The sequence below is a fragment of the Musa acuminata genome, chromosome BXJ2-9, assembly GCF_036884655.1.
Source record: "Musa acuminata AAA Group cultivar baxijiao chromosome BXJ2-9, Cavendish_Baxijiao_AAA, whole genome shotgun sequence".
NCBI lineage: Eukaryota > Viridiplantae > Streptophyta > Magnoliopsida > Zingiberales > Musaceae > Musa > Musa acuminata.
The window spans coordinates 43,586,384-43,610,936 of record NC_088346.1 but is presented as its reverse complement, the minus strand read 5'-3'; the positions used below and the strand labels follow the sequence as shown (position 1 = coordinate 43,610,936).

At 40.1% G+C, this 24,553-nt stretch overlaps 4 protein-coding genes across 4 annotated transcripts; 2 read left to right on the top strand and 2 right to left on the bottom strand.

Annotated features, from left to right (window-relative positions):
- The first annotated feature begins 367 nt into the window (after positions 1 to 367).
- LOC103998714 (D-3-phosphoglycerate dehydrogenase 3, chloroplastic) lies at positions 368 to 5,578 on the top strand. The gene is made up of 5 exons (XM_009420268.3): positions 368 to 1,053; positions 3,376 to 3,752; positions 4,063 to 4,173; positions 4,446 to 4,541; positions 4,620 to 5,578. Exons 1-5 carry the CDS (start codon positions 450 to 452, stop codon positions 5,289 to 5,291), a joined length of 1,860 nt encoding a protein of 619 aa, XP_009418543.2. The 5' UTR covers positions 368 to 449; the 3' UTR covers positions 5,292 to 5,578.
- Positions 5,579 to 6,513: 935 nt separating this feature from the next.
- Positions 6,514 to 9,171, bottom strand: LOC135623510 (trihelix transcription factor ENAP2-like). Its single transcript, XM_065126569.1, has 2 exons — positions 7,850 to 9,171; positions 6,514 to 6,845 (listed from the first exon to the last, which is right to left on the bottom strand). The coding sequence occupies exons 1-2, from the start codon at positions 8,762 to 8,764 to the stop codon at positions 6,837 to 6,839; spliced, it is 924 nt and encodes a 307-aa protein (XP_064982641.1). The 5' UTR covers positions 8,765 to 9,171; the 3' UTR covers positions 6,514 to 6,836.
- A 9,978-nt stretch (positions 9,172 to 19,149) lies between these two features.
- On the top strand, positions 19,150 to 20,238 carry LOC135621958 (transcription factor IBH1-like 1). Its single transcript, XM_065123587.1, has 2 exons — positions 19,150 to 19,800; positions 19,920 to 20,238. Exons 1-2 carry the CDS (start codon positions 19,247 to 19,249, stop codon positions 19,924 to 19,926), a joined length of 561 nt encoding a protein of 186 aa, XP_064979659.1. The 5' UTR covers positions 19,150 to 19,246; the 3' UTR covers positions 19,927 to 20,238.
- Positions 20,239 to 21,366: 1,128 nt separating this feature from the next.
- LOC103998711 (aspartyl protease family protein At5g10770) lies at positions 21,367 to 23,258 on the bottom strand. The gene is made up of 2 exons (XM_009420265.3): positions 22,934 to 23,258; positions 21,367 to 22,849 (listed from the first exon to the last, which is right to left on the bottom strand). The coding sequence occupies exons 1-2, from the start codon at positions 23,241 to 23,243 to the stop codon at positions 21,597 to 21,599; spliced, it is 1,563 nt and encodes a 520-aa protein (XP_009418540.2). The 5' UTR covers positions 23,244 to 23,258; the 3' UTR covers positions 21,367 to 21,596.
- Positions 23,259 to 24,553: the final 1,295 nt, after the last annotated feature.

Sequence of the window (24,553 nt, the reverse complement as noted above, 5' to 3'; positions counted from 1 at the left end):
GGTAATAAGTGCTGCTCGTTTAGATCCGGTCACCGGATCCGGAGGGCCCCACGTCTTAGACTTTCTTCCCCTGTCTCCCCGGTGTGGTTAATTTTTCACTTAAAACCCTGTAAAGATAAGAAATTATATTACTATTAAATCTATTATTACACTAGTGAACATACAATCCTAAATTAATTTGAGAAAAATAATTTATTTTTAGCATGACTGATCTTTGATTGGATTGATAAGATAAAAAATAAAAATAAAAATAAATAAAAATAATTGTAAAAATTGGAGAAGCAATCGTGTAATTTATTATTGATAAGGGCGTATTTGCAAAACAATCAATTTACTTCACTATTTAATCCCTAAAGCGTCGCCGTTCGACGCATCACTTCTTCGGAAGCGACCAGAAAGGCACGCCTCAAAAGCTTCCCTTCCTCTACCTCCTCGAAGCGCTCGCCGCCATGGCCTCCGTCACCGCTGCCGGTAAAGCCCTCCTCCACCTCTCCGCTACCACGCCGGACCACCTCCCTCTCACCTCTTTCTCCTCCCCCGCCGTCTCCTTCCGCTCTTCCCGCTCCCGATCCCCCTTCCTCGGCCTCGGCCTCCGCCTCCGCCTCGCCACCAGCTCCGAGATCCCGGCGCTCCACGCGCGGAGCGCGGCCAGGGGGCTCCGGATCGAGGCGGCGGCACGGCCCACCATTCTGGTGGCCGAGAAGCTCGGGGAGGCCGGGCTGGCGCTGCTCCGGGAGTTCGCCAACGTGGACTGCTCGTATAACCTCTCCCCCGAGGATCTCTGCTCCAAGATCTCTCTCTGTGACGCGCTGATCGTGCGGAGCGGGACGAAAGTGACGCGGGAGGTGTTCGACGCCTCCAAGGGTCGTCTCAAGGTGGTGGGCAGAGCCGGGGTGGGGATCGACAATGTGGATCTCCACGCCGCCACCGAGAGCGGGTGCCTCGTCGTCAACGCGCCCACCGCGAACACTGTCGCCGCGGCCGAGCACGGTATCGCGCTGCTCGCCTCCATGGCGAGGAACATCGCGCAGGCTGACGCCTCCATGAAGGCCGGTAAGCCCCTCATTCTTCTTCCTATTGCCCTTCTCATGCGTTTCACTAGATCTGATTTCTTTTAAGTGGGAAAAAAGTGAGAAAGATTTGATCTTTTGTTTTGGACGGACAAGAGATTCTTTAGATCTGTCATTTAACTAGTATTCTGTTTGTGCCTTAAATGTCAAATTTTGACTCTATTTTTCCTCGTGATTTCCACCTACCTATGTAGTTTTTTATTGTCTGCAAGGGTTAATTTTCGCAAGCTTTTATATCCACTTGAGATTGTAAAAAAGATAAAAATATCTTATTGCTCCAGAAAAAGTGGATGGGTCTGTGGTCCAGGAACTACACTTACTAAGATCACATCTATATCTGCTAGTTGATCTAGCAACTGTAGAAGAGTGCCAATTTTATGTGATGCGCTTTCTTTATTTGAATTTGGTGTTTTTCATGGATTTATTTATTTGAATTGCTAGACCAAAGTTGTGTCTATTGTCTGCATTTTATAAGATGATGCCTCCAGTTCTATCGAACAGGTTTAATGGATACTACAATATAGATTTTAGGAACACCTTTTAATTATTCTGTGCACGGTTCCTTTCCTACCTCCCAGTGCCAACCGCCTCCCTTTTGATTGGAGGTGGTGATGGAGTCCATTTCAGGACCCACCTGTGGGCCATCACTGCCACCCAACACTAGGCAGACAGGTGACAAGGGCATTATTTTATTGGTAGTATTGATATTTTTGTCATGTACACACAACAACACACACACTATGGTGGAGTGTATAAATGATCTTCATAAACATCATGTTTTGAAAAACCTATGTTGATTAGTGACAAGTTTGATTGAATTGGCCAATGCTCCTCATGAAATGTTTATTCTGGTCGTTGGAATGTTCTTTTATTTATTTGGAAACCATTTTGAACAACACTAACACCAATACTTGGCTAATACTAATTTTTTCATTTAGTGTTAACAATGTCTTAAGAATGTACTTACAAACTTAGTAAGAGCCTATAGTTTTACTGCAGAAACATAGCTGATGATAGACACACACGCACACACACACAAATATATATATATATATATATATATATATGTATATATATATGTATATGTATATATATATGTATATGTATATATATATGTATATGTATATATATATGTATATGTATATATATGTATATGTATACATATGTATATGTATATATATATGTATATGTATATATATATATATATGTATATATATATATATACATATACATATGTACATACATACATATACATATGTACATACATACATATACATATGTACATACATACATATACATATATACATACATATACATATATACATACATATACATATATATATCAGCTAGCAATTCTTTTTATGGCTGATTTAAAGTGCAAATATATCATTTTTTTTGTACATTGAGCAAATGACAACAGAATTATTCATACTTAACCACAATCAAATTATTCATACTTCGGTCCACATAAAAGCAGTGGAAAATTGTTAGCGTGTAACATGCATCTCGAACAGCTAGCCATCATCTGCAGTAATCTCCAAGACATATATCAATTCCTGTGACTTTGTATGATGCTGCACTAGAGTACTTTTCTTTAAGAAGATTTTAAAATATTTTGTTGGCGACAATTATTATGGCTTCTTTCAAGTCATTGTAGATTTTATGAATGATATGTAAAAATATGTTTTTAAATTGCCACTTTGTGATCTACATTTTTGATTCATCATATAACATTATCTTTTTGTCCTACTGCCCACCCATGCTTGTGCTATATGGGTCATGTCCGGCAAGCTAAGCAGTCAGAAAATCACATGCTAATAACAAATATTAGAAAACTTATATGGTAGAGAATATAGTATCACATCAAATAAAAGATGGAAACTCTATAGAAGATGTAAGCATAAAAAAAAATATATCTTAATGCAAAATTCAGGGATCCATATGTTTCTGGACGATAGCATGTGCACCGACAATGTCAGAGGAATGTATCTGTGTGATAAATTACTAATACTAAAGCAAATTCCATTTCTTAACTACTGGAAAGAAAAATATTTGAGGTGTATATTTTAGTTAAGGCATCATTTTTCAACATAATTTAAGGGATTAATCATTCACTGTAGATTAGATGTTTATAAAAGTTGGTCTTTCTTGTACTTGTTAAACTGAAGTGTGTTTAATGCATTTTGGGTGTATACTGTATACTATAATTATTCTTGTTAGACTAATCAAGTTTACTATTCTTGGCTCTAATTGTACTTGATAATGTATGATGAAAATCTGTTATCAACATGTTGACGTGTTTCAGGTAAATGGCAGCGCAACAAATATGTTGGTGTCTCTCTGGTAGGAAAGACTCTAGCGGTGATGGGATTTGGAAAGGTTGGTTCAGAAGTTGCCAGACGTGCAAAAGGACTAGGGATGCATGTGATTGCCCATGATCCATATGCACCTGCTGATAGAGCCCGCGCCATTGGAGTAGAGCTTGTATCATTTGATGAAGCCATATCCACTGCAGACTTCATATCACTCCACATGCCAATGACAACTACTACTGCAAAGCTTTTCAATGATGAAGCATTTGCAAAGGTTAAAAAAGGAGTGAGAATCATTAATGTTGCTAGGGGTGGAGTTGTTGATGAAGATGCCTTAGTGAGAGCACTTGACAATGGGACAGTTGCTCAGGTAAGCTTCTGTCCAGCTACCAATTTGTGTCCTTTTATTGTAATCTACCATCTATCATATTGATCTGATGAACATGGTCGAACATTCGTAAGCATATTTTTCATTTCCTTGATCTGACAAGAATGCAATAGATTGCTATAGTTCATGAATGAAGATAAAAGAAAAAGAGGGATTATCTGTATCTTCAATGCATATCTATTAAACTCCTTTGTGACTTCAGTGCTCCTTTAGCGTGCATCCCAGGTATAACTGTTCTTCTAATGGGTAAATAATTAGTTACTCTTGCTAATTGTCTTATGAATTGGATCAGGCAGCACTTGATGTTTTCACCGTAGAGCCACCACCAAAAGACAGCAAGTTGGTGATGCATGAGAATGTTACTGTCACTCCTCACCTTGGTGCTAGCACTGTTGAGGCTCAGGTCTGTCTTTCTAAACTCAAGCTTGATTATGTTAACAAAAAAGAAAAAAAGGCAACTTTACTGCAAGAGTTATTAAAGTATTTCAAGTCCCTATTTGTCATGGAAGCATCTAGGAGGGTTTCCTCTGTGGAAGTTGCATTGCTCCTTGTTGTCAGTTTGTGGAGCAGAACTAGAATATAATAAGCATGCTAAAATTTAGAGCTGCACAAATGTTGTCACCCAGACCTTCCCATGATAATCATCTCATGTAACATTGTCAACAACATTTTCAGGAAGGTGTAGCAGTAGAAATAGCAGAGGCAGTTGTTGGTGCATTGAAAGGTGAACTCGCTGCAACTGCCGTGAATGCTCCCATGGTTCCTGCTGAGGTGGTTATTTTTCATAGGTTTCCCATAAAATTTTCCATTATGCACTTCCAGCATAGCTCATACTGCCCTTTTTTTCAGGTTCTTTCTGAGTTGGCCCCTTATGTTATTCTGGCTGAGAAGCTGGGCAGGCTTGCTGTCCAACTAGTAGCTGGTGGAAGCGGAATTAAGGGAGTTAAGGTTGTGTACACATCAGCTCGAGACCCTGATGACTTGGACACAAGGATTCTTCGTGCTATGATCACAAAAGGAATCATCGAACCCATATCCAATGTGTTTGTCAACATTGTTAATGCTGACTATACTGCCAAGCAGAGAGGTCTCCGGATCAGTGAGGAGAGAATTTACCTTGACAGCTCACCCGAGGTCCCTCTGGACTCGATCCAGGTCCACCTGACTCATGTGGAGTCTAAATTTGCCAGTGCTTTATCTGATACTGGTGATATTACAGTGGAAGGAAGGGTGAAGGATGGCTATCCTCATCTCACCCTTGTAGGGTCTTTCAGTGTGGATGTAAGCCTTGAACAGTATGTAATATTGTGCAGGAATGTTGACAAGCCTGGTAATATCGGACGAGTAGGACGAATTCTTGGGGAGCAGAACGTGAATATCAGCTTTATGAGCGTGGGTAGGATTGCTCCAAGGAAACAGGCCATAATGGCAATTGGTGTTGATGAGGAGCCGGATAAGGAAACTCTCAAGAAGATTGGTGAATCACCAGCTATCGAAGAGTTTGTGTTCCTCAAATTATAGAGGGGAAGACATTCCACCATCACAATTTTAAGGTCTCAGGAAATTTTAATTGAGCAACAGGCAGTGGGAACTCTGAGGGTCTCCAGCTCCCTAACAATAAGCAATGGAGTGGAAGATTTTTAGTTGCTCTTCTTAGGTTGGCATCATTCCTACATTAGTATATTTTGTGTTGCATGATGGATGCTGCTTTATAAGTGGCTCTATCTTGATACTGTTTGTTGTGCTCTGAGTTCTTCATGCATTAGATGTTGTGTTACATTGGTTACCATACCATACCATTCAAATTATTTTCGGCTTCGAACGATAGTTCTGGGATGTTATTGATCATTTATCCTGCTAATCAGGCATTCAATTTAACTGTGTTTGATAAGATTCTTAAATCAGATTATGGAAATTCTATGAAGTTGTGGAGCATGATCTTAATCCTTAGATGTGATTGGCATAAGAACTGCTGTGTTTTATTTCACATTCATCAACTGAGTCTATCTGAGTGAGAATTGAAATAAGTTGATACTTTTTTATCTTCGTAGCAGTTCTGTTGGTGAGATTAAGACATAAGACATAAATGCCACTGCAGTTCTCAAGTTAATTTCTCTAACCCTGTTCTGTTATAGAATTCTTGTGCTAACTTCGATTTTGCTTCCCTAGATTAATTAAGTTCTCCAACTCCTATCTATTCTGTCTTGATCTCTCCAGTTTGATGTATTCTTTCTCCAACTCCTATCTTCTATCAACTTCCTCTGCATATGAAATTTATCTGAAAATGAGATGACAGTATATGGGATTTAAACTTGAGATTAAACAGTATGTGAAATTTATAAGTGTTATGGTTTCTATATGTTAGGTTCCACATTCAGTAAGGTTGGTGTTGGTTATGATGACTATAATGTGAGAATTTAGAGAATATTAATTTCATTTGACCCAAAACATTAATAAAAATACTTAATTCATCAATTTCACTTGACTGAAAATATTAATAAAAATACTTGATGATAGTATGGAATTTGATGATAGTATGGAAGTGAGATTAATTGGAAATATTACATTTAAAACCAAAAGAAACTGAACACATATGATGGCTTTAACCTCAAAACCTGAAAACAAAATGGAGTGTAAAAAAAAGTTCAATGACCAAAAGGAAGGTAGGGAGCAATCCAGAAATCCACTGTAAATTGGTTGAAGATTTGATGCAGGATGTTGGGACCAAAAATTTGGAAATGAATGAACATAAAACACCTGATTGAATGATATTAGGATGTGAGCATAGAGAAGTCTTAACAATTATTGATGACAACAAACAATGAAGTCCAAGCATCCACATCTTTGAGAGCTCAATTTCTCAGCAACTGGAAGCTTATCAATCAGTTGATAACAATTTTACCTGGAATCCCCTTTCACAGGCAGGCAACTGGCCTCTAATCTCAGTTTCTTGGGTTTATTAACATCTCTCCCATAGTACACACTGAATCATACATACATCTAGAAGTTGCAGACACAATCCTTGCATTTCAATGTTTTGCTTCAAAGCTTATCCCCTTCATGCAGCTAATCACCCTAAAATTAAACACGAAGCCAATATGAATATTTCAAGATAAAATCCATAGTCTCACTTTCCACCCATATTTAGAATCTGCCAAAAAGCTAAACAATGGAGAGCAGAAATAAACAAGTGTGCTGCCGATGACAGATGGATTATGAGGTGGGTCAGCTTTGGTTGCTTTGTTAATTCAAAAAATCTCATCTGAAACTGATTGATTCATCCAACATTTTCTTTCATTATAATCTCTGTTTGTTTTATTTTTTTCTAGTTATGGCTTGCTTTTCATTCTAACACATGCTTCGCAACAATGATAACTACAACTTGATATGAGAAGTTTTATTTGTAGCTTGAGTGGGTGTATTTAACTGGAAACCCAACTGCAGAAGATGATCATATTATAAGCAAAAATCTGCAGATGGACATAAAAAAGAAAAATCTGCAAAAAGGACAAGAACTAGTTAAAAGGAAAACCTTAATCAGCACTAGTTGACTTCGATCCTTCAAGATGTGTGCAGCAAAAAGTTCAGGATGATGAAACAGTGGTGAATTTTGTTTGTCATACTCTTGTCAACTTAATTATGATACAGCTATTTCATAACTTCTGCAGTGGAATACATGCTCCTTATTTTATGGTCTAGTAACATGTGTTTTACACATACCATGTCATCCTGTTACCGACAAAATAATGTCACAAAACTAAATCACTCCTAGTTTGCATGGATGATGATCACTTTTGCCACTCCATTATAAGGCTCATATATGTTGCTTCTTGATCTTCAACTGGATAGTAACAGAGAAGGACAAGTTTTAGTTTCTTGGATGGTTGTGCAATACATGCAATTGTAATTTTTCTGTCACAATAAATAGTCTGAGTAATTTCCTAAGAACATTAGTTTCAGAAGCATCGGCCATCATAGAGCTCCTAACTAAAGCTTCATGCTTAGTAAACAGAAGCAAGAAGAAAGCTGTGTATGGAGTTAATAGTTCACACGTAAGAAGAGAACAACATATGACTGACCTCTCCATCCATTTCAGGTAGCATGTCAAGCTCAGTCCTTGACGATGGATTGCTGCTCTTGCTGCTCCTACGCATTCCCTCGATGAACAGCTTAGCGATCTGCAACTGAGTTTTTGCTATGATCTCCGTCCTCTTGAGCTCCATCTCCCCCCGCTTGATCTCTGCCTCTGCTCTCATCCTCTCGGAGTCCTTGTACATCTCCAGCCGCGCCCGCTCTACCTGCAACATGGACTGAGCCAGCAACCTGATGCTCTCCGCCACCTCGCTCCCCAGGATTCTCCTCCGCTTGGACGAACTGTCGGGATCTCTGGCACCGTCATCAGAAGCAGCTTCCTTGCTTCTTGGGGCGCTCAGGTGGCTATCTGTTCCCCTGTTCTCCATCTTAGTCTCATTGTTATTGTCACCATTGATGTTGATGTCCATGGGCACTGTATTGGACCCATCGTCATGATTGCTATCGTGCAGGTGGCCGTCAGCTTCGACCTCCATCTCCGCCTTCGGCAAAGGTGGGAGATCGGCGTCATGATTGGGTTTCGGGTGAGCCGCGCAATTCCCGGTGCCTTTGAGCAAGGCATCCATGCTGGCGTAGAACTGCCACGGGGACCCGGAGCTGGGGTCATGCGCCGCCGATTCCGAGCGGTACCGCTTCTTCATCGCCTCGATCTTGTTCTTGCACTGAGTCGGGGTCTTGAGAGCTTTAGGCCCGGAGCACCGGACGGACACATGGTGGGCGATCTCCTCCCAGTCGCTCCCCTTCAGCTTGGCCCGGTTCCGGAGTACCCACTTGGACTCGTAGACCTCCAACAGGCAGCGGACGCCGCCCTCGCTCCACTCGTCCCTCTTCCCCTTGTCCGGGGACTTCAGTGCCGGCGCCGGTGCCAGGTCCCGGCAGGTCGGGGGATGGGCACCATCCATGGGGACCCTAAGAAGCGAATTAGACCCCCGGAAGGTGCGGAACAAAGGATCACTCTACAAAAGATCCCATCTTTCATGGTTTGGCCACAAATTGACACGAAATTTGGTGTTTCGAGCAGAAAAATTCCATCTTTGGGGGATTCTAAAGCAGGAATTTGGATGGTAACAACTAGAGAATTGATAGTTTCTCCACAAAAAAGGAAACTTTACACAGGAAAAGGAACTAAAACATAGGAATAGCCATAGAAGACAAGATTACATCACTAGTCGAAGATCAAAACTGGCACTTATCTGGAAGAGAGATCGGCGTCCGTTTGATCTCTACAATACCACTCTTCAGAGGAGAGAGGGAGAGTAAGGGAAAGGTGGAGAGAGAGAGAGGGAAGAGGGAGAAAGAAGGGGGGAAAGGTAAGTGGAAGCAGGGAGAGGGAGCAGGGGAGCACAGGCGAATCGCTGCTGGGCAACAGTAACGTACGGGATTATGCCACGTGGAGAACTGTGAACCGTCAGTGCAGGACAAGTCGGCCGTTTCAGAGCGCAATGGCGCGGCAGTGGAGGCTCGCGTCAGCACGTCGAGCGAGACGCCGACGCGTGGAATTCGAGATTGGCATCAGTGTCAATCATAAAAACCGCGAATCTTGAGACGAACGCCCCGCAGTTATCTGTCACCTCATCGGTCGAATCGCGGACGCGGGACGATGGGCAATTGTTTCCTACCGGATTATTGGTTACCCGTTGGGCAACCTTACCGCTGACCACCGTATCCACCGCAAGGTCGATTTGGGCCCACAACATATTCAATATACTGTTGGGTATGTTTTGGGTAAAATTATGCTGGTAACTTGGATTTTTTGCATAATAATTTGGTGCGGAAACGGTCCGATTCCACGAAAAGGTCCATCCGAGCGGGACTCATAAGATTTCTTCTGCGTACATCGTCGTCTCCTTCCGTCCGGCTTCTTAAACCCTACTGCTCTGAATCGGGTGTTCGTCGGATCCTCTTCAGGTGATGGAAACGACAGAATTGGAAATTGTAGTCGGGTCCGCGATTTTGGAATCCGCGCACGAAGAGTCTATGATGCCCCTTTTTTCCTTGTTGTAATAGGCATTGGATTTGATAGATTTGATGCCAAAGTTTAGATCTTCTGTTACTTCCCTCGATGGATAGATAGAGATTGTTTTGAACTTTGATTAGTGTTTGTTGGTTCTTGGCTGGCGCCAATATGATTGGTTTTCTTTATTTGGTGGAATGAATAGATACCTGAATCAGGTTGCTGGGGGATCTTCGGTAAGTGTAATAAATTAGTAGAAGGATCATGGAAGGTTTCTTTTCTGTCTTTATTCGTGTTTCATTCAGGGGCACCCATATGCTTCTTTGATTATTATGTCTTATTTGGCATAAAGAAGTGCACAGATTGTTAGGTTACTTAAATATTCCTGGTGGAAGATGATTTACTGATCTTTCTTTTGTTAAAATATGATCTTTTGTTAAAATATGATTGCGTAGACCTAGCTTTTTGTGGTTATCATGTATGATCAGTGAAATGAGCTGCAATTTCCTTTCTTCACACAAACAATGCTCTGTATATGGTGTGTGCATTCATATTTGAATTACCATTAAATTATCATCATTGTTTAGAGTTGTTTGAGCATTTAAGCTTCAATGTCGTGGAGATAAATGCTTGTGTGGACTTTTTTTGGGGGATATATGATTGATATACATTCTTCTCTTTACCTAAAATATCTTATGTTCAATTGAACAAAGAGTTGAAAAATCATTAATTTCATCAGGGTGCAAAGGAACTGAATTGTCAATGAACATAGGGTTTATTGACTCCTGCTAAACTTAGCTTATGCCCTTTGAAGTTGATGCTTCTTGACATTGACCTGCCAAATGATTAAAATTTCTGGTGCAAATGGACTACAAGCCATTGTAAAACAGTAAAAAGTCTCAATCTTCTTTTCATGATCAGTGTTGTTTATGCATGACAAAAATGAAACAGCATTATCACAAGTAACAAGTAGGATGAAAGCTCTAGTTAATATGTGCTAACTGAAGAAAGCCTTATCCTAGATGGGTGGGGAAACAAATCTTCAACAGTGGACCTAGCTCCTCCCATAAGTAATTTCTGAACTTGATTGCTGATCTTTTTATGTTGTATATGTTAGATCACTTTAATATTTGAATCTGTTATTATCTTTTTATGTTAATTAGTTTGCTCTCATTTTAGTTTATGATCCCATGTAAGTCTAAAACTACTATTTGTCATGTAAATTCAACAATTATAGGAGCATTATTCCTAACCATCTCCATCATTTTAGAAATGGTTTGCTACTTAACATATAACCACTGTTCTTATTCATATAGCTTTTGAAATTTGAAGTGAGATTATTGTGATATATTTAATATAGGTAGGTGCTTGGAATCGGTGGTAATCCTTATGTTAATTATTCATCATTGACCATATTTATTTAAGTCATTTCAGCACGACCAAATTCATCTTGGAGGTTTAGTACACACCTAAGAGTAAAATCAGCTCTCTTCAACTCTCTTGTGCAACGCCTACAGTATCTCAAGAATCAAGAAGAATAGCTGAAGGAGAAAAGCCAATGATCTTCTTTAAAAACTTTATGAATTTCCTTTTCTCTTTGGCTTGTTTACTTTTTGATTAATTAAAACCAGCTCATCACCATTCTAAGTAAGCAGTATCTTTTTCCTATTTGCTTCTCTTTAAATTTACTATCTTTTGAGCTCTGACCTTGCATACAGAACATGATAATTCTATTTCACCTTAATCTGAAGGATTTTGTGGGTGACCCTTCTCCAAAAAAGAATTTCATGGTAACGACAATACAAAATCAAGAAAACATTTCAAATATCTTGATCAGTATTTAGAGGTAAAAAGTCCTTTCCAATTTTGGCTCTTTCCTCAGGTCATACGACACTTGTTCCTTAATAATATCACTGACTTTCTCCTTGTTGATATTCTGGCAGTGTCTTCAAATTGAAAACTATTGGCTTTTAAATGTTTATATTGTGGAAAAGTGGAACTTATGTCTAACGGAATATGGAGTCTATTTTGAGAAACCCAATCATGTCTGTGTTTCATCAACTTCTCTATTTATGCTATGCCCTTCCTAACAGGAAATGTCGGAATCATCTTTAGCTCATCACTCTGTATGTTTCATAATGTGGCATTTTTTGTGTTTTTTCCCCCTTATGTTTCTGCCTTCTGATCATGGTAAATTGATGCTAACCATAGAGCATTCAACCACACTTTGTCATAATGCTTCCCTCAGTTTCTTCCCCTTTTTCTTAATCTTTTATTTCAACTTTCTCTCTACTATTTGTATATATTCTCTTTATCTTAATGTATTTTCAATATCTTAATCAGAGCTTTGGTGGGTGTTGGCTCACTTCTCTTTTTTCTCAGAAAAGAATATGTAACATCTCCACTCAGGAGTTCACAGATAGACCCTCCTCTTTCTGGATTGTCTTCTGTTAGATACTCTCTGGCTCAGTTGTCCCAAGTGGTGGCAAAAAAGAAATGAAAAAGAGAAAGCTATCTGCTTACCTCTTTCTAAATATTTATATTATCCATTATCATGAGACAAACAAATGACCCATGCCGCATGAACCTACCCTCTTTATAGGGTAACTGAACAAATAAATGAGGGTACCTCTATTATATGGATTCTGGGCCATGACAACCATGCTGCATATATATGACTTATTCAACAGTTAGAAATCTGTCTTGGTCTCTCTATAGCCATACTCAGGGTTTCATCCTGCCTGCCCAAGGAAAAAAGAAAAAGGGGGCAAGGAAGAATCAACTTTTTGATGTTTGGCAGGCTAGATCAAGTTTTGTCAGATTTGATCTGACAAGGTCATTCCCAAAATAAGCAGCAGGTGCAAATTTCATGGCTACAACAGAATAAGGTGCAAGTCAGATAATTTTATTTATATTATTTTTTAGAATAGTTTCTTTTTAATTCAGGTTATGCAAAAACATGACCAAATTGCTGGTCCTACTCTGTGTCTGGATAGATACACAAAATTAATGGATTAGGCTACAAGTACAAGGTAGGGTGCAGGTATACTTAGATATGACATATCATGATGATCTGATTTCTCTTGCAGTGATGTCACTGAGCTCCTGCCATAAGTTCACAAAAAATAGATTTGTTTAACTTGCGCACAGTCCCATGTACCACTACTTGCCTAGTTGGGTCACATGGGAAAGGGGAATTATATTTGATAATCCTTTCCATATGCACCTTCAAATACATATGCTAATTCCTCGAACTCTTCTGGATGATACCCAAATGATTCCATTAGCAAAATGGTTGGTGGTACCTAATATCACATGGCTATAGAAAGAACATATGCAGATTTTTACTATTTAAAATAGATAAGATTGTCAAACCTCTGAGGAGCCAGGTGCATGCATATATGAGCATATGTCTCAGTACTAAACAAGTATATATCAAGGCAAGTTGCTGTTTGCAAATTTTTGGGGTTGTATACATGAAATATTTTTCAGCCATTTAGCTCTACTGATGAAATATGGCCCATTCATATTCTGTATTTGTTCACACTGACTTCATGGATACATTTGCAGACATTTTTTTATACATGTTCAGTTCATCTTGAAATTTTCCTAGCACTCTACTCTTTTTATAACTGAATGCGGCTTCTGTTTACTTTCCATCCACCTAATATTACATTTGATCTATGTGCTTACTTTTTTAGTTATCATGCAAATAATTACAGAACATTTAACTGTTTCTCGATAAATCAGACATGCCACTTTATCTTAGGAATAACATTATCACTGATCACTCTTCATATGATGTGATAGTTGTAAGACAAAGAAATTACTTGTAAATGCAACTTTCTGACTATCTAGTGTACAATTAATTAACATGACCCACTGCATTAATGAATAGAACATGAGAAGGGGTACTATGTATAGTAGACATCTGTAATATGAATTACATCTATATAATTAGACAAAGGAGCATGCTGACTTTGTCCTATGTTAGTAGCTCTGTGAAATAATGAAGTACTAGCAGAAACAGGGTGAGTCGGGTTACATGTACATACATTTGTGAACACATGGTCCCTCGAGTGTTGTTAGATGAGCCTCTGCACATTTTGTCTCATTGCTCAACTTGTGTTCCATGCACAGCAGAATTCTGTCCTCATCTGTTCACCCATGTGAATAGACATTGATCTCTGTCCATTGTACTTATCCATTCATGCATACATTATAATCCTTATCGGGTTTCTGATGATTTTACCTGCATGGCTAGGCTTTCAAAGAAAGCCCTCAAGAACATGGAGGCCTTTGTGAGTGAATGTTCTCAAGTATCTTTCAAATGTGTATTCTGTGTGAACATGGCATCAGTTGGACATCTCCTGGTTAGAATGGGGTTCATGTGGAGTGGGGTTTGTCTTCTGCTATTTATGTAACAATTTTATCACCTCAACTTCATCTCCATTATGTTAGCAAGGGAGATGAGAGTTTCTTCTGCTCATCTACTGTTAGATTTCCCAATGTACTTTGTCTGCATCACAAGGATGAGGTTAAACAGTCATTTGAGAGATGCCTCATTGTCCCTTTGTTAGCTTGCTAGCTAAAATGTAACTGTAGGTTGTGGCTATATGAGATTGTGTTTTCTCTGAGCTGAGACAGTGAAAAAATATGAATGACTAGTTGGGAAGAAGAAGGGTGAAAGCTTTCTGCTCTGTTCCAATACCCTCCTAATATATGAAAGGGTTTGAAGATTATTTTTGTTTTGAGTTACACAATGAAGCAGACAAAGAGCAAAGAATAAGAGAGATCTAAACATGTGCTCAATGGAAGAAGAATTTATCTATGGTACATATGCTTACATAAAACAAGTTTCTTCTACTCTTCAAGTCATCTTGGAAGATTTTTATGGAGTGTTAACCTAACATTGTATTACTATGTTGTGATTTTGTACAACCTTAACAAAGTATAGTTGTTTATAGTACATTAAAGCATTGATAGGAAATAAACATACACATACATGTAAAAGTATATGGAGCCAGAAATAAAAAAAACTATTCAAGTGAACTTAATTACCCTTGAAAAGCTTGGCAAGTTATGAATTCCACTAGAAGTATACTTGATCACAGATCCAGAACTAGTGGTTTTTATCCCGCGGAAAATGGAATTGAAATTGATAGTTCCTATGGAAAATGAAATCATAATCGGACCGAATCCAAGCTTTCGATTATGAAATCATCGGTTCGACTCCATTTCAACCTGCTAGTTTTGATTGCTAGAAAAAAAAAACAAAAAAGGTTCGATCAAGATTTCAATCTAGATCATTGACTCCGAGTTTGAAATGTTAACTAACTATATAATGAAACCCATTTGTATCTTTTTTTTTTTTTTAGCTAGTTTGGAATCGAATCGAAACCATTCATGTTGATTCTGATTCTGGTTCTGGTTTCAGGTTCAGGAATCACAATCCAATCGTGTTAACTACTGAAATCCATTTATATCATATTTTTAGCTAATTTGATTTTGATTTTGATTCTAGTTCCAGGTTCTGATTCGAATCAAAACCGTTTCGATCAAATCATTGACTTGATTGGGTTTAAGTTCTTAATTGATTCGGTTTCGGTTCCTATGCAGGATTTTCCAAGGCACTATTAAATAACAGGTTTTTTATATAAAAAAATAATTCATAGGGATAATTGATTTAACAACGAGATTATGAGTTCAAAATTAGTTTCCTTGCATGAATAATTATATGGATTATTAGGTAGTGTTAAACCAAGTTTCTGTGAAAAGTATTTCTTTCTCTATCTAAAGTGTGTTTGATTTCAGAGTATATATGGGGAATAGGATTTCACTTGAACAGGGGAGTCATGATGTTATCTTCATTGTACTTGATTGGATTCTAGCAAAACAAAATCAAATTTGCATCAGAAAAAAATGAAAAATAAGGATGGTTGCCAGACAGGAAGCTGAGAGAAGGATATGGCATTATTCCACCATCCCATGTAAGTATTATCCTCAATCCTTCTTGGGCAGGTCTTGGGGACATCTACTTTATCTTTTGGCATGAGATTTCACTCATCCTTTTCCTCTCCTAGTTGATGCAAGGACCATCTCACTGCCCCACCTCCATTGCCTAATCAAACCTTGTCTTTATAATACAAAACATGTACTGTGCTTGCACCTCATGAGTGTGGAAAAATGTTTTCAGATCCACAAGTGCAAAATGAAGGGGCAGTGTAGGCAGTGCACTGATGCCTTCTGCATCCATCATGACACACACACACACACACACACACTTGCATTGCTTGATTCCTCTTCTCTGTCTTGTTGCAGGGTTCTACAGGGAATGAGATAAGCTTCCAAGGATCAATGTTGGTGGTTTTGGCACTCTTATCCAACTGCCCTTTTGATTGTTTCACTTGCAATCATGCTATCCCACTTCTGCAGCATTGGCTTGTTCAGTGTCATTGATGATTGATCATTGCAAGTGTTCCATGTTCATTGGATGTATAACAACATGGTTTCTCTGGAGGTAGAAAGATACACCAGAAAAGACTATTGGAGGATTCTTTTACACTGTTGAAGACCAGTGAGATGATCATTTTTTTGTGGTCCTTTTAGCAAAGAATCTATTGAAGGATTCATTTCAATCCATCCTCCTGGCTAGTAATTATTGTAGGCTTTCAAAGGGAAATCTTTCAGTGACAACATGAATCTATTTGTCATCAACAAAGCCTCCATGAGAGGTTAAAAACTAGAATTAGAATATAATTGCATCAGAATGTGAAGGGTTTATATTTTCATGCTTTATTTCTGAATAAGAGAAGGATAAAATTGGCTTTTTCTTCTTCTGATACTGACAATACTGCTCTATATAGCAAAAAAGCTTCAGAATAGTCTGATGGAGAGGATTTGATGATCTTTTTTTTCATGACTTGCCATTTAGTTATTAAATTCAAATACATAACTAGCTTTATGTCAAGTTTAATGACACAAGAACTAACCTCTTAAGATATTCTATTACATTTTTTTATCATAAGATGTGCATGTAAAGAATGATCTTTGCAAATATTCAATCTATGTCAGCATTCTAAATTTGACTTCAAAAAGTATGGCCTACACCAATAGCTGAAGCAGATCTTTTGTTTTTATGCAGATACATCAGCATTCTGATTACTATCTGTCTCTTTAATCAATTGTATCAACCAAATTAATTAGAACAGAATAACAATCCTACCAATTAGGCTTAAGTTGATTCACATAGAAACAGATCATCCAGGGGGAATAGCAAAGATCAACTTTCATTTGAAGGTCACAGCAGTAACAGTCAGAGTGATCTCTCTTTCAGTGTCTCAAGAAGAACAAGTTTGGTTGTGTGCTCTGGTGGTTTGTGTGAGTGTTAGGACACCATTAATTTTGCTTTGACAATTTGGATGTACAGTGTTTTCTAGCTGATGTAACATGACACTAATGGATCATCTCAAGCACAAACATGGCCAGTAACATGGAAAGCCACCTCCAGCCCTGGAGGGCAAAATTTAAAGCTGCACAGTAAGAGCTGTACTTGGATAACATGATGAAGAGGAGTGGAAAAGGCAGGGGACTCATCATGTGGAGATCCAAAGATTAGAAGCTCCCATGTGGATACCATGTGGGATATCATCTTCCTTTTCCCAAAGCTGACTTAGAGGGCAGAACAAGAGAGATAGAGAGAGAGGAGCAACCATCACCATGTTTCCTGGATCTTGCAGCACCACTACTTGTGAGACCAAATAGCTGTTGGCCCTTGGAAGGAAGAAAAGAACAACTCCTTGGCTAAGTATCTCTTGGCAAGTTAAGCACAATGAGTTAAGTTAGCTCTTGTGTGTCACATCCTTGTGATGCTCACTATCATTGAGAGAAGTCAATCAGCATGGATTATGGATTTGGTGTCTTGAAAAACCAGACATTATCCAAACAAAATTGTGATTGCTTTCTCACCAAACTTGTTCTTGTGAATGTTCCTATTCAACAGTAGCCTAAACTTTGGGTACATTCTTGGTTAATTTTATGATCAATTATCTGCCCTCAAAACTATCTTTACATCCCTCTCTTGTTTCAGTTCATAGTCATTGAGGACCAAAGAAATCCTTCATAATCTTAATATTCTTCTACAGTAGCTTTCATGCTTATTCAAATATTTTTCCTAAACAAGAGAAAGAAATCAAAAACAAATGTGAAATGGAATGAGAGAAAGAAAGAGATCACAACTTTATGTGGCATCTTACATCATGTCTCCTGCAACCTGTTAAGAGTATCAGCATTATAGCATCAAATCACAATAATGGGAAAAAATGGTTCTGCTGAATCATTATTTGTACTAGTGACTGCTACCAAATATCTCATAAATTAGATTCTTTGATTTGATTTCTGCGAGAAACCCGGTCATGATGGTCTGATAAATTGCTACTAATCCTCTGTTTGTCTGGTCTGACTTCCATGATTGTCATAACTCAAGGAGTTATTGTCTTTCATTAGGATTCACTGCCATGATAGCAGCACAGGGAGCTGCTACTATTGGCAAGCAGAGTAATCTATGATCAAGGAGCAAAAAGATCATTAAACTAGCCTATGATATGAATCAGTGAGAGGATGTGCTGTGGCTAACTAGTTTACAGGAGGAGTTCACAGGAATTGTTTGTGAGTGTGGGCCTTGGAAATCATGTGCATGCATGTGGCCTGTCTCTGCCAAGTATGTCCCTTCCCTACTTCTCTTTTGTATTGGTTTTGATCACACCACCTCATGATTCATTGCAGCTTTTGTTCACCTTTCAACTCCAAGTTCTTTTCATCATCTTTCATTTGTTTTGCTTCTGTGTCTTTGATGGCAGATCCAACTCTTTGCACCCAAGATTACATGATGAGGGTACACCAGTGCACATGTAAAGGCAGCTCCATGTTTCACAGACCTCCTTGCATGCAATCAAGGATCCAATTTGCTGTTCCCAATTGTACCACAACACAGCGTTGGCATGTGATGCACTTGCTCAATTAGAGACAGCTTTTTCTCTTGTTTTCCTTTCTTCTTTCTCTCTCCTTCATTGTATCTGAGCTTGATGAGTACTGAACAGATGCATATAGCTTCCCTCTTGAAATGATGTTACAGTGTTTTCATGTGAGCCTCTAAGATTTTGCTCAATTAGAGACAGCTATTTCTCTTTTCTTATGTTCCCCTCCTTCGATACATAACATATACCAACTAGGATCTGAGTGAGAACAGAGATCAGAGGAATAAAGGTATTGGATTCTCGTGAAATAGTGTCACATGCAGTGCCTCTTAGCAGAACAACTCTCTCTCTCTCTCTCTCTCTCTCTCTCTCTCTCTCTCTCTTCTCCTTCCTCGATATAAGCAAAGCAAGCCTTTAGCTCACTGCCTTGCTCTTGTGCTCCCAAGTCTGCAACCATGCAAGTTCCAAACTCATTCAAGCTTGCTTTGCTCAAGCAAATGCTTCTGGGCTTCCAGCTATCAGATGTTTCATCCAACAGCATGAGCTTCCACGAGAGGAAGAATGCCATCAAGCTCTCGGCCGACGCCGCCATGGTCTTCGCCAGAGGCAGCACAAGGTGGACTCGGGGCCTCGTCGCAAGCCTCTCCAAGAACAGGAACAACGACGGCCTCCTCAGAGGCATCCTGGGGAAGAAGTATGAGAGGCTAAGCTTGCCATGCTGCAACTCATGGAAGATCCCAAGGTCCAGGAAGATCCTAAAAAGGTGCTTGGGGCTATGCTCAAGGAGGAAGAAGGCAACAGGTCCACAACATGATGTCGAGAGCAGTAGCACCCTCGCAAGGAGGCTGGCGAAGAAGAGGATCCAAGTGCTCAAAAAGCTTCTGCCAGGAGGTGAGTCCATGGAAGGCTTCTCTTTGCTGGATCAGACTCTGGACTATGCTGTGTCTCTCAAAGCTCAGGTTGACATAATGCGAAGGCTCTTGAAGATCTCCAAAGCCTCAAATCTCAAGTAAGTCATCGAGCATTAGCCCCTTGCAAAACAATCTTCGACTCATCTGCGTTGAATACTTGGATTCGGTCTACTGTTGCATCATCATCATCTCTCTTCTTTTTCCCTCTATAAATCAGCAAATGAAGGTTTGTGGATGTGGAGGCTCAGATTCCACAGCCAGAAGAAATGTTTCTGGATATGTAGCATGAAGTCAAGAATGTGCTCATGAAGAAAGAAGCATGACTGGACTTCTCCTGCTCTTTTGTTCTACAGCCTCCATCTGAAGGAGGAAGAAGAAGAAGAACATGCCCAAAGGCATTGAAATGATTAAGGTTGTACAGCAGTGCAGAAATGTCTTGAGAGAGAGGAAGTTTAAGTAGATGTGCAACTAATTTCCTTCATGTTGATATGTCATTTCTAGCTGTAATTATGTGGACATATAATGGCTACAATGTTTCTGAGATATATAAGAATAATAATAAGAAGATTACCTCTTCAAAACACTGAAATATGTGTTAGATTTTTCTCATAAACCAAACACTGCCAAGTTTCATGACAAGGCCAATATCAGATACTTGGATTGGCAGTCAATCAAATCATAAACAATGAGGACATGAGAGAACAGATAACCCATCAAAACCACCAAAGATTTCACATTCTACATAATTATTTTATTAGGTTAGGAAAATAAAGATAAAAATTAGCTCAGATTAAGGTAGTGTATATATACATTAACTTGTCAATCTACATGTGGCTTTCATCTCTTGTTTGAAACTGTATTGACAACTTTATTCTTGAAACTTTGTCTAATTTTTATCAAGCTTTTTTTCTATATCTCAATGAGATCAAGTTATGAAGTCAAACATGTTTGTGACATGAAAGCATCATCAAATTATCATCTCCTATGGTGACAAGCAATCTGCTCTGCACCTTAGCATGGCTGTCAACTATCAAGGTCATTTAAAATGATTTAAGGTCTCCCAAAGAAGGTTGAACAGAACCATTGAGAATCCAATATTAAACTAATCAAACTGGACATGTTTAACATGAACAGACTATGGCAAGAAATAGTGTTATTTTTCCTGAATTGGTTCATGTTTATCCCCTTCCTAGAAATTATCTATTTCTTAATCATCAAAAATATTTTGTATTTTATTTATAGGATATGGTTAAGTTTATCCAACCAAATGGCTTTGCAAAAAATGCAGTCATTTTTTTTTAAGTTTAAAATAATTAATTTTCCCCTACAGTTGTTTAGACTTACTATTTGAGGGATTCAATATCTTTTTGACATGATAGTTGACCAATCCCTAGTAATATAACTAGTCTTGCCATATGAAAGGGATTTGATATCCCTTTATTTTGACATGGATTAATCCCATCTCATGAGTTGACCAGTTTGATTGGCTCTGATATGAACCCTATATTTTATATATTTAAAAAATAATCAAGAATAATAAGAAAACTATGAGATGGTGGATTAATCAATCACTAGATCAAGACATCTCAAATCCCTTTCATTCACTGTCATCAGGGATTGGTCAACTCTAGGATGCAATCAATTCTTGATGGGACTTGAGTAGATGCAGCAGTCATTGTTCCTGTTCTTCTTGATGCCATCATGCAGCTAAGTCAGCTGCCATAATAGTATAAGATACATTTGATTAGGTCTTGATTGGCATTCATAAATTGGAAATAATGCTGCTTTTATCAGCAACAATTTCAAGAACACAACAGAGCCTTATTTTATGTCACTTGCAGCTGCATGCATGGCTTCTTCATCTCCAACCTACAGCTGATGGGACTCTGCTCCATCAACCACAAGCCTCCTCAGCAAACCCTATTCTGGAGGCTACGGTGTCGTACACCACCCTCTGGTTCTTTTGCTGATAGTTCCCGATGATGCCGGTTTGGTCCTCGTACTGAAGGCTGGCCATCGCCAGACAAACCTGGGAAGCATCCCGCTTCACGAAGTAGAAGATGCCGGTGACGTCCACGGTCATCTCCGCGCCGCCCTCGAACCCCAGCCTCAGCCTCGGAACCCTCACCTCCTCGAAGGCCGACAGGTCGAAGCAGGTGTCCAGGATGGAGAAGCTCGGCGCCGGAGGGTAGCCCGAGAACTGCTTCACGAACTCCGCCTTCAGCGCCTGGTAGACCGACGGCACCAGCCGCGTGATCACCGTGCCCGAGTCGATGAGAATCCTGCCGTTGGAGAAGCCGGCGGCCTCGAGGGCCACGCCGCCGACGCTCATGTCGGTGAGGTTGAGGAAGTAGAAGGGTGCTTGCAGCGGGTCTGATAGCATTCTGGTGTAGGAGATTGGAGTGGAGTTCTTGTACGCGGCAGGATCGTCGCCGAGGACCAAGGAGCCCGATGAGCTGAGCATCCTCGTGGGGAGGCAGTAGGAGAAGACTCCGCCGAAGCGAGCGGTGGTCTGCGACACCAGCGAGAGTTGGGTCCTCCCGAGCCCCATCAGACCGGCGGTCCCGCCGAAGAGCCCGTGGTTCCTCAGGCCGCAGCCGAAGGTAAACCCCTCGATGCTAGCTCCGCCGACGTCGATCCTCTCTCGTCCCAGCAAGCCGCGGGAGTAGGAGCCGTCGCCGTAGCTGATGGCGTAGCTGCAGGTCGACTGGTCCGCGCCGCAGACGCCCGCGCTCCCGGTGGCCGCCTGGAGGGAGTAGCAGGCGGTGGAGTTGCAGGGGACGTACTGGTAGGAGGGCGAGGCGGAGGGTTCGAACAGGGGGTCTTGTTGGCTGTAGCAGTAGAAGCAGGGCTTGCATTGGACCCAGGTGAGGTCGCTGCCGGTGTCGACGATGACCGTCATGTTCTTGCCGCCGACGCCGATGGTCACTACGTAGTTCAGAGTCTGGAGCTTGATTCCCGAGACAAGAGGCACCTGCGCTCCCGATGAATCTTGTGGGAGCTTGTTGGAGATTCTGGACTGAAGTGATGAGACTCGAGCTTCGTCGGCGATTAGGAGCTTCGAGACGTAGTCATCGTGATTGCTGATATGCCTCGAAACCTGATGTTGCTGCCTCATTTCCAGCATTGCAGTACCGGTATGACGCCCTGCAAGGAAGAAGATTTCATGCAAGAAAACTCGATCGACGGATGACTGCAACCATCACAAAGTAGAACTGCTAAGAGGCTCACTTGTTCTTCCACTGGAAGTAGACCGAGGGAGCAACTTGTCTCCCCACTGCAGCTCATGCACGGACAACAGATTCTGATGGGAGCAACAGACACCATCGACAGCAGCAGCAGCGGCGGCGACGACGACGATGACAGGGAGAAGAACGTGGTGCAGCAAAAGCGAGAGCTTGGAGGCCGGAACATGGCATGGTAGTCCCACCATTGCAGAAGCCAGCCGGAAGGATGCTGGGTGACGAAGTGAGGGCAGGAGGAGGAAGGAAGTAGACAGGTTGGTGGGGGGGGATTCTTGGGCGTTTGCGGGGCTCGGCATGAGAACAGAGGAGGACGGGTTGGCTACTTGGATGCATTAGCGCATGGTGGGGAATCGCTGGGGGCTCACGGGCGGCCGAAACCGTGGAATCGGATGTTGGCCGTGCGTGGGTTATCAGCTCCCGTGATTTGTGGTAGCCTGGTGGGCGTGGAGAGGTAGGCGAAAAGCTTCGGTCCTTTTATCTTCTTCTTCTTCTTCTTCTTCTTCTTCTTCTCCTTCTTCATCAAAGCAGTAGAATCGCTTGAGGTTATCAGGCAACCTCACCTTCATGCTGGCTTTTGCATCTCAATGGCATGTAATCATGTCACGATAATGTAAATATAATTTATGTAATTCGATATTTTTTTGCTTATATTCGCAAAAGAAAAACTTAAATTTCTTGAGAATAAACCAACAAAACAAAATTTTTCCTTGGATTAATCACTCCCTCTCGTAATCCCTTAAAGTACCTTAATCCTAAAAACACACACAGGAATCATAAAGATAACTTTCTTTTTTACATTACAGAAGTTTATTTATCCCTTAAATCAAGGACTGCTATCTCGTGCCGACCAATGGTATCGATCCAACATATCATATGTTAGTACATTAGTACGATAAGATGATCAAATGATTCTAAATCCTAACTTGACCTGAATTATGCCTAATTATCTCTAATTAGAGTTAAACTAATTAACTTAAGTAAAATTTCTAATCTTTTTTTTAATTCAAATTAATAAATTGATTATTATTATTAATCATGAATTAGGAACTTTTAGTGTGTGAAAATGAGTGAAAATGAGAGTGAGGAGAGGGAGAAGGATTTAAATGATCATTGTGTTTAAAATCAACGCTATTAAATTTTGATCGATATCAACCTATAGCGACTAATATAGATGGATATATGATTTATTTTCAATGTATTCTCATAAACTTTTTTATGCTCATAGCTTGAGTGTCTCTTCATGCATTTTACGTCGACAACGAATGATCTAAGATTAGGTTTTATCCTCCCCATCCGCAAACACGATATCAATATATTTATCAATTTAGAATGAATATTTAACATAGGAGGATGACATAAACACTTTTGTCTTGCTTGCAGCACACGTCGACAGGATAAGTGGCCGATGCTTCTGCTGAGAGCATACAATAATGTACGATCCTGATAAGTGTAGCATTCATTGATGGGAAGGCGATGATGGCGACCATAATAACAACGGGGATGAAATAGAAAACAATTCTTCATGTCATTTCAAAGGGAAAGGGATTGCATGCGATGAAACGGGACACGAGAAGGAATCTTTCATGAACAATACTTGCCATTAAAT